Consider the following 10,624-nt stretch of genomic DNA (forward strand, 5'->3'; position numbering starts at 1 on the left):
ATGTTTCACACACACAAAAGAAAAAAGTAACTTAATATACAAAAAAAGCTTTGCCCCTTTACTTTATATACAATCTGACTGTAATACAGCAAATAATAGAGATATCTATGTAACCGAGTTAACGAAATACATACGTGTAGACTCATATGGTACACGTTTAACTCTCCGACAGCGACGTCCGGGTCCGTTCTGTCTGACCCCACTGTAAGCGTATAACTTCGATACTTGAAACCCAAAGTTATATATATTTTATATATATTCTTATTACTGATCATTATTATCCATATTATGACTTATAGAAATAAGCAAAAACACATTATACGATATGAGCTTACGTTGGGGTCCGAATAGACCCAGCACCGCCGCTCGTTAGTCTCACCCGACGGCACGCCGTCCGAATGTTAAATAAGAGTCGCTAAGTACTGTCGACCAGTCGTCGGCGACCTGATCGACGAAAAACCAAAAACAAGGCAACCAAACACAGCAACTCGAAAATTGTCAGTGTTGTATACATTTTTCTGTATTGAAGCTCATCATTACGTCTGGTCTGTAAGAAAGTTGCCTGTCGTGTGAACGTATGCATTTGATTCAATGCACTTCATCAGTCACCGCGATAAGCGAGTTGCCCGTACATCATCGCTCGTGTTTTCGTGGTCGCCGCGGCCAAGTGCATACGAGCTCGTGTATTTTCTTGAATTCAGTGGTCGCCGGCGACCAGACTGGTCGACAGTGCGTAACGACTCTAATGCTCAACGTGATAAAAGATAAATTAATTCGTTAGAATGTAAAAAGGTTTATAGTTCAACCAAAATTAATTGTATCCTTTATATTATTTCTACAAATACTGTAATTATAATCTAGGCTAAAGCAAAATTACCTTGAAAGTTTGAACAGTGAGGATTTCCTTTCTTTCACTGCTAATTACAAGTTTACAATAGCTTTTGAAAATGCAATCTGTGAAGACTGTATCACGGAAAAATTGTAGAGGCCCCTTATCGTTGGATCTATACCTGTATATTATGGATCACCAAAATTTAAAGTATTAACATTTGTATTATAAATATTATTTTAATTTTTAGTAGACTAAATGATCTTATTTTTTGCTGCATGTACAATTTACCTTAATAATTTAACTTTTCCATTATTAAAAAAGTAATTAGATATTTTCAATTTTTAATTATGTAATATCTAAATTTAAAGAAAATTTATCTATACCTTTCTGATTCGTAGAAATTTTAGTTTAAAAAGTATTTTATAAGAAAAGGTAAATATTACATTGTTGAACACATTGACTTAATTTTAATTTTTATTAAAAATTACAAATGTATTTAAGAAATTTACATTTATTATAAGCGTATTATATTTGATTTACAATTTCTTCTATATTAAATTATTTCAAACAATAGTGTTTTGCAAAATAATCAATACATAATAAAAGTAGTCATTGTGCTTAAACTAGAACTTATTCCAAATTAATTATATATTAGATAATACAGTTTTTACTGTTGAGGCTTTCGGAAAGAAAGAACAATTTAAAAACTGTTGAATTAAAAAACGATTTAATTGTTCTGCTGACCAATTAAAAAGAGTTTCTTTCTGATTGGTGCTCGCTGAACCGGAACATGTGTTAGCTCCTCTATATTAGTGGAGTACCACTAGGCACACATCAGCATCAGTGTGTCTTCAGACCACCTGATGAAGCTAGTTACAATGCTGGCGAAACGTTGGAAAAATAATTCCATCGGTTTACACCCGAATGCCTTAACAATAAGACCTGTATGATGCCGGACCGTGAAAGCCTCAAATCTCTGATTAGGCAACTCTACGGGGAGGCCATTCTACAGAAAGTTAATTCTTTCTCCAAATCTCGTAAAAGTGTACAACATCTTTGTATCTTGACTTTTTTGAAGCGGTGCCGTGATCAGAGCATCGTGCCCCGCTTCCTGACAATTAAACACAACATATCCACAGCCAAATCCAAAGAATCCTAGAACGTACAAGCTTTGCCTTACTGCGTGAAAAGATCGGCTACATCAAAAAAGAAATATCCCGCATTTCCAACAAGCTCCTATCACGTATCCCTTGAATTAGGCAACAACATCCATTCAGAACTGTGGAATAAAGTGGATCGACTCAGCTATGAGCAGGCATTAAAAGTACATACAACCCGTATTTAGAAACAAAAAGAGAAGTTGAACAAACTGATGAAACCAAATACTCAAGTTGGACCTCTGAAAGACACAGTAATCTGACTAATCTACCTTTATCCTCCGACACTCTATCTGTTCTAGCCAAAGGGCATAAGTTTGCCATTGCTCCCAGAAAAATGCCAACAGAAGAAACCATCAGCCAGGTTGAGAACGCCATATACAACCTCCCGCCTGGAAAGACCAACGAGGTCAGAAAGTTTATCACCAATGCCCTAAGGATCAGCTAAAATACCCAAATCCAACCTGACCAAATCTGAAAATAAGGCACTGTTGGATATAAAACAACAAAAAGATATCCTTATCTTACCTGTAGACAAGGGCAACGCGATAATTTTAATGAAGCAGGACGAATACATCAGTAAAGCACAAGACTTACTCAATAACGAAACATACAGAATAATACTCAAAGACCCTACGAAGTCAATAACAAGAATTACAACCACTGTAATAAAACAGGCCAAACTATCCGAACACATACAGAAGACAATCTTTCCTAAAGAATCCAAAGCACTCAAACGCAAAGTACCCACACAAGAAACGCCTTAAAACATAACGGTTTCTCCAAAAATAAGATTAATCGTACAATAGACAGAATTCTGAATTCAAAGGATGGACAGTCCATTTCCACTTGCCTACCAAATAATACTTTACAAAATTGACAAATGTAATACACTTTGATTTGGGAAAACATGTTTCCAATATTACCAGTAGCCATGGGAGACATATTGAACTTAGATCATCTAGTTGAATCAGACGCCCTCGCGGTATGGTTGTCAAAGCCTCTAATAGACCGACCAATTGCCTTAAGATGGGCACGAAATGAAGGCATAACAGATGACAATCATATACTCGTTCGTACCTTAGTGGCAACTTATTCTATTGCGGTTAATCTTCACTTGACGACCGGAATTTAAGTAGAGCCACCTTGTTGCAGCTTTTGCGCCTGCACTTTCCACCAGTCAATGAGCTAAGAGCTCTGATTGCTGCGATTGTGGGAAAATGTCGCTCTGCGAGCCACGCCCATGTCTATCTTAACTCTGCCGCAACCTTCATTAGGGATGTGTCTGCAGAGTCCAGCTCAGATCAGATCCTTGTCTTTTATAAATATAGAGGACATATAATTCCAGCCGCCATTTTCACCAACTTGGCCTTACAACAAGCATGGCCGAGTCTAAACAACATTAATCTTGACGCTGTAGATCTCGATAATTTTGATCAACACTTAGAAATGGCATCCAGGCCTAGTGGGCTGGACAGCAGGATAATATCATACTCGGCTATTATGAAAGCCGATCATAGCAATTAAAAAGAACAGCGCATTCATTAGCTGCAGGTGCCATATTCACGTACTTAGTCTGTCTCATTAAAGACGTAAATATCACTCCCGCCTGGATACAGAGGCGAAGAAACCAATTCCAGGCAGAACTGAGGGGATGTTGCGATAGACGATCTAGTGAACGAACACATTTGTAAGTTTTTTGTGCAAATATATCCGAAGGGAGACCTCGGCTGGGAGGTAATATATAAGCAATTAACAGTGTGCTGGAATCAATTGAACGATCCGGCAGTCATGCCTTTAACTTGGATCGTTGAACAATCCGCTAATAATAATCTCACAAGCCTTACAACTATAGCGGATGTGGTATAAAAATTACACTACTTTGACGGAAGTGAGCGGTTGAAGAGAGTGAGAAATCAAATTACGAACAGATATATACAAAATGCAACAGGGAAATGGAGGTACGTATCCTTTGTCGATACTCACCACCACCAGTAACAGAATGATCACAACCTCGCCTTCCATAACCCAATACTATGAACAGTCAGTACATGGTAAAACACTTATTACGACAACAGAAGTCAAACACATGTATAATTTCTTCACACATACAAACACGGCAACCTCCAATATTATCGACAACCATAGCACAACCGGACGGTGGTTAATACAAGTAGAACCTTCACTAATACAAACTTATGACAAGTATCAACAAACAGATATGGGCTGCTCTCTTCCAGAGATTCCGTAGCAACGGAAACAAAGCCGCAAAGTAAAAGAATGGAAGAACAAATGGAAGTCCACCCTGAAAGGAAACAAGCTACACAAGGCAAAAATAATAGTGATAATCATGTACAAAATTTCAATAGATTTTCGTTGTTGCAAGAAATTGCAACTAATAGAAATGCCAATAAAAAGTAAAATAATTCGCTTGTAATACAACAACAATGGACACTATCAAAGTAAACACAAATACACCAGACACCTACCGGAAATTAGTCCATTTCCTAAAACAAAGCAAAATAGCATTTCACATGTATTAGCCACACCAACAATGATCCCAGAGAGCAATTTTTCTTAAGATTGGCTTCCAAACAATATGTCTATTATTTCAGTACTTGATTTCAAGGATCCAATAAGTTTGGCCAAGTTTTTACATAATCTTTCTAACAATGAAGCTGAGCATAATAAATATTTGCAATACAAATTAATTGATAGTTATGAAATAGATAACATAAGATTATAAAAGTGCTAGAAAAAAGTAAAAAATGGTTTCACAATGAATTTGGAAATTATGTTAACGAATTGAATGTTTTGTTTGTTAAAGTCTACAGAAAATGATAAAAAGGAAAATTGTTGATAAGAAATATTATAATTATCCACTATCAAGAAATCCATCAATGAATAAAATTGATAATCATAACTGGTGGATAAACCAATGGATTTTAGGAAAATGTGAAGCAAAATTATTAAGTTATTATTTGCAAAATAATTTTACAATAACTAGGGATAATTTTGAAAAAGATAAAATAAAAATATATCACAAAAATGAATGTTAAGTATCACTATTGAATAGTTGATTAATTAAATATTACTACAAAAATTTTAATATGTAACCTACACATATATTTACAATAAAAAATTCCTGAAGCTTGTATTTTCACTCTAATCCTTAATCTTCAAGTAATTATTTCTTAAAAACGATGATATAAATATTTTATCAATAAATTTGTATTAATTTGCATGCTTCTATTAATCAGATATACAAAATTGCATGTAGTTTTCCATACATGTTCTACAATAATTTCATATTTTGTAAACCAAAAATGTATATTATAATTATTTAATAAAATAGTAATATTATAATAAAAAGTTTCTTTAAAATTCCACTTACCAAATTATTTTAAATGAAGCACAATAAAAGGCTCAACTCAGTTTGTAAGTTTAGTTTGCAAAATAGGTACAGGTACTTTCATTAAATCACAAAGATGATTTCTTATTGGTCGAAGTTCAGACACTGATTGTTCCCAGTCAGTAACATTTAATTCAATCAAAATTTTACTTAAATTTTGTTCTGGAATATCCACTTCTTCCCCATAGAGTGTTAAAGCTTCATATGTTCTTGTTGCAGCCACTTTTCGTATACACTTATATTTATGACAAAGAAAAATACTTAATTGACAAAATGCTCTTTTTGCAACTGATCCATGTATCTACACACAAATTCATTATTAATCTAACATTTTTTCATTACTTTTTGCATTAAATATCAAAATATAATCAGTACCTGTAAAAGCTGACAAAATACATTTATACTGCTAATTAACAACTTAGTATTATTTGTACTCTTTATTTCTTGCTTAACTAGAAATAAAATTCGTTCTGCAATTCCGTTTTCAGAATTATCAAGAACAACTTGAATACAACCAGAACTAAGTAAGCGGTCCAAAAAAGCTAGTATTGATGTAATCATCCTTTCATTTTTGTGACTTTCTTCAAAAATACTTAAAATTTTATAGCATAAACTTTGTAGACTCAACTCATCTATTTCTTGTAAATAAGAAAATAAAGAAACGCTAGAATATTTAACCTAAAACAAAAATTTACATTAAACATCCGATATTAAAAAGTGGGATATAATTATTCATATTTTCATTGGTAATAAATACCAAAGATTCACTCAAACCGCCGACACTAAATATAATTCCTCGTAAAACATTCATTGTATACGGAGGATAAGATAACATTTTTATAAATCGAGGAAAAGTAGCAGATTCCATTCGCCACTCTATATTTTCTTTACATTCATCATAAGGAAATATAGCTTTTAATTCTTCGTGATATGGAATGTTTGGTAAAGGAGGATCATTATGAATCAGTACACTAAAAACATTTCCCGCTTGTGCTCGAATTCCATCAATTCTTTCAACAGCCTGTTGTGCAATTCTTCCAATTACATTTGCCATTAAGTCCTCATCTAACATAAAAAGTAATCTTGCTTGTAACACTAAATTTGTTAGCATCTGAAATAATATGAACAGTCTTAATGTAAATAATTAACTAAATATGTGTATGGTAAAGAAAATATTTTTACATGTAAACCAGTTATTGCTGCTTCTCGTACCCAAGCCCCTATATCTCCTCGACTATCTATTGTATACTCTTTTAATGCCAACAAGTAGCAACAGTACAAATCATGAACGAATATTTGCCACTTATCTGAAAAGTATAAAAAAATTATTTAAATGATGTTTAAAGAGTTAACTAATTGTTCCAAATATACTATATTTTTAATATAGTACACTATACCGTATAACCATTTTAAATGTCTACACGTGATTATTTCTGTAAGTACTAAAAATGTAAAAAAATGTTTCAGATAAAAATTTAAATGTGATCTTCACAGGACTCTCTAATGTTATCACAAGGTTAAACAATTATCATAATGATATGTCCTTCTCGATACCATACAATTTTCATCAGAAACACTTTTTCGCATTTCTGGTACTTACAGAAATAATCACGTGTAGACATGTAAAACAATCATATTGTATACATATAGTATAATCCCAATATATCATATACAATTATACAGCTTACAAGGACAGCAGGTAAAATGCTAAGACATTTTAGATATTTGTATTCAAGGAAATACCCTTTATATTACAGTAAAAAATCGAATTTTCATTAAAAAAATAAATGATACATTGAAATCTCTAAAAAAATATTAATTTAAAAACATTCCTATTTTGATTCATTTATAGGAATTAATCAAATGAAATAAAATATAATAAAAAATTGAAAAATAGTTTAAAAAGTCAGAAATCTAAAGACAAAATTAAATTACTTTCTTTAAAAGTTACAATAATCTTAAGAAATATATATTATTTTTCAGAACTATGATGTCACTTTTACAAATTTTACTTCTACAAGTTTAATATGACTTATTTAAATTTGATACTCAATTTAAAAAATAACGCACCTGCTTCCTTTACTCCCAAAGTTTGACAGACCAATATTAAAGCATGAATAGCTTCTTTTCTGCTTTCTGCCCACTTTAAAGTATTTTCTGATATTTCAGTACATTTAATAAGAGCTTGTATTATGTCCTTTACTCTTTCACAAATTATAAATAAAGGAAAATAACCTACAAAAAATAATTAATAATTAATAAATACCCATAATTATCAAATTTAAAAAAGATCTTAAATAAAATTTAATGGATTAAGTAAATATTACATGATGTTAAAAGACATAAGTGACATACTGAATAATTTAGGGTATTATGCAATACTTTGTTGCACAGAAAACTTTTAAAAATCTGTTTATATTACCTATGGCTTGTGCAAAACCTATTCGAACAAGTTGATTATTTGATTGTAAATTATCAAGATAACGATTAATAACTACATTACGATCTTGACTGTCTATGTTTGCATAGTATTTTCGGAAAAATTCTGTGTGTGCTTCAGCAGCTTTTATTTTTACTGCAGATACTTCATGACCCAAACATTCTTCTAAGAGATTTTGCCAATCACCTGTAAAAATCATTTTCGTTTATTTACAATATTTAGAAAATTTGACAACTTGCAATAATGAAAATATAATCAAAGTTGATTTTGGATAAACTATAATACTCCCAATAATACAATAAGGAAAAAGTTTCATAACATTTTGAAAAACATTCATATATTATATTATCATTGAATATTTTTCTAATAAAAATTAATATCTTGAAGGGATTTGCTAAGAATATTAACTTACAAATAATTTCTATGGAAATTGGTAACTGAACAATAGAGCATTTTTTTATAAGTACAGCACATGCTTGTTTCATTAATTCTCCTCCTAGACCTTTGAATTGTCCCCTTTTTCTAAAGGTATTTATTATATTTTTTACATTTTCTATGACTGACAGTCCAGCTATATCTTCAATTTTTTCATTACAGCAATTGTACAACGCTTCTAAAATTTCTGCAATAGCTAATACTGCACCATGTCTAATATTCAAATCAATAGAATCTAACATGTCTAATAAATTTGGTAAAATTGTATTCTTCATGTAACTTGAATCAATAGGTGTTAGATTAAATAAAGCTTTCGCTGAAAGTTCTCTAATTGCTGTATCCCAGTGTGTAACTTTTCTTGCAACCAAATGATCAATAAGAGGTTTTGTATATTCTTCATATTGTGCAATTTGTGTGCTAATTTTTAAATAAGCATGATTTCTAACACCAACTTCAAAATAATCAGCAATTGTAAGTATTTCTATTCCATGTGGAAAATTTCCTTGTCTTCCCACATTTTCTTGAAATGCTGCAGAAGCAGCTCTTCGACAATTAATTTCTCGATCAAAACAAGTAACAACCAATAGTGTAGCTGCAATTTCTTTTACATATGGCTGAATAATATCAGGATCATATGCTCTAGGAAATGACCAACAAATATAACATGCAGCATCTCTAATTAAATACCCAATCGATCCATAAGCTCTTGGCTCATCAAATACTAAGGCCTGAAGAACTACTGGTATCACATCACTTAAACGATGAGGTAACACAAGTCCACGTCTTCCTAATTCTGCTAATGCCAAGCAACCACCATGCCAAGCAGAATCTGACTCTCGACCACAAAAAAGATTTAAAACAAATCCTACTACATCATCTGCTAAATCCACTGGCAATCTTGCTGTTATTCTACCAATTCCTTTTGCAGCAGACCATCGTATTGTAATTGCTTTATCTCTAAGACCTTGTATAATTTGTTCAATAATATCCTCTATTGCCGATGGAATATCTTGATCATCATGATTAAATGGAACACTTTCAACATTTTCTATAGTTTCCATAGTATTAATATCTTTAGTATTAGATAATAGGCATATAGGTCTATTAGTTCTTTGATATCTCCAAGAAGCCAGCTTTGTTCCTAATAGTACTAATCCAATTCTTTGTACAATCTTAATTCCAAATTTCCGAATAAGGTCCGCAGGATTATCATTTAGATGTAACTGTAAAACTTTATCTAAAATTATTTGAATGTGTGGTCTTACATCTTCTCTTGCACTGTGTTTTAATATTGCTGCTAAAACAGCTAATGGGCCATGTCTTAAAGGATCATTTTCCACACATTGCAAACTCCATAATATTGTGTCTTCCAAATATAATGTTTTCACATCTGATCTTGTTAAGAAATTGGCAATCAGAAAAACTGCAGCTACAGCACAAGCATCTTTCGATAAACAAAATAATTTGCATATTTTCAAAATTCTAACTACTATGGATTGTTCAGAGTTAACATCAGTAATTTCTAAACGTGAAAGTGGAAATGGTATTTTTGAAATTATAGAAAGCCATATTAGAAGTACATATCGAGTTTCCCATGTCTCTACGTCATTTGGATCTTGTCTTTCTAACATTCGCAGAACTGGAAGAAGATCTGCTACCTATATTGAATTAAATTGCATCTTTAAAAATTGAAATCTAACACAATTTACAAAAAGCAAAGTATTTGTATACCTCATGTGGAAGATATGTAACGATCTTCTTGTACGTTTTAACGGACATAACAATAAAAATATATTTAAAAGCATTATGCCGCATATTTTCTGCAGAATAATCATCTCTAATAATATTAATTAGTGGTTGTAGAATATCATCTAAATAAGGATCTAACAATTGTCTTTGATCTTGATATTGAGATAAAATAAAATTAAATCGATCACGATTTTTCTCAATAAGACTTGGAGAAAGATTAGCTTTTTTTAGTTCTGCAATTAAAGAAGTCACTTCGTCAATTTCCTTAAAAGCACTGAATCCACAACCAATTATTTCTGTGTCCGAACAATCATTTAGCACCATTTTCTTTCGTAATTTTTATTGTAATTCACATAAATGTATGTAATCAATTATAATTCATTCCTAAACAACTGAGTTTATGTATAAAGATCCAAAAATATGAAGATTAAATTCTTTCGGTCGACCGCACGAAAACTGATGCCAAATTATGGCGCATGCGCGACAATACGATAAACCTTCTACTTACTGAAGACTGTATATGTATAGTTTACAACATACAAATTTTGTTTAATTATATTATGGATAGTAAAACTTTTTTAAAAGCAAAGATTTCATGC

The 10,624-nt window shown here is 31.8% G+C and overlaps 2 protein-coding genes across 2 annotated transcripts in view; one reads left to right on the forward strand and one right to left on the reverse strand.

The window, feature by feature from the left end:
- LOC108571081 (alpha-(1,3)-fucosyltransferase 10-like) overlaps positions 1 to 5,048 on the forward strand; it is a 6,227-nt gene extending 1,179 nt beyond the window's left edge. The window contains 5 exon segments of the mRNA XM_017933052.1: positions 21 to 186; positions 862 to 1,039; positions 4,729 to 4,789; positions 4,792 to 4,828; positions 4,880 to 5,048. Coding sequence (XP_017788541.1) covers positions 21 to 186; positions 862 to 1,039; positions 4,729 to 4,789; positions 4,792 to 4,828; positions 4,880 to 5,048 — 611 coding nt within the window.
- Positions 3,637 to 10,349, reverse strand: LOC108571106 (tubulin-specific chaperone D). The gene is made up of 9 exons (XM_017933080.1): positions 10,008 to 10,349; positions 8,254 to 9,934; positions 7,824 to 8,027; positions 7,472 to 7,636; positions 6,584 to 6,708; positions 6,159 to 6,512; positions 5,777 to 6,079; positions 5,384 to 5,702; positions 3,637 to 3,660 (listed from the first exon to the last, which is right to left on the reverse strand). Exons 1-8 carry the CDS (start codon positions 10,347 to 10,349, stop codon positions 5,421 to 5,423), a joined length of 3,456 nt encoding a protein of 1,151 aa, XP_017788569.1. The 3' UTR covers positions 3,637 to 3,660; positions 5,384 to 5,420.
- Positions 10,350 to 10,624: the final 275 nt, after the last annotated feature.

This window comes from Habropoda laboriosa, unplaced genomic scaffold (genome assembly GCF_001263275.1).
Source record: "Habropoda laboriosa isolate 0110345459 unplaced genomic scaffold, ASM126327v1 scaffold106, whole genome shotgun sequence".
NCBI classification, from domain to species: Eukaryota; Metazoa; Arthropoda; class Insecta; order Hymenoptera; family Apidae; genus Habropoda; species Habropoda laboriosa.

Bases quoted from the DNA above. Each gene is read 5' to 3' on its own strand.
- LOC108571106 (XM_017933080.1), bottom strand. From the start codon at position 10,349: ATGGTGCTAAATGATTGTTCGGACACAGAAATAATTGGTTGTGGATTC. The intron at 9,935-10,007 runs GTATACAAATAC...AATTCAATATAG, and splicing joins TTACATATCTTCCACATGAG to GTAGCAGATCTTCTTCCAGT. The intron at 5,703-5,776 runs GTACTGATTATA...ATTTGTGTGTAG, and splicing joins TATTTTGTCAGCTTTTACAG to ATACATGGATCAGTTGCAAA.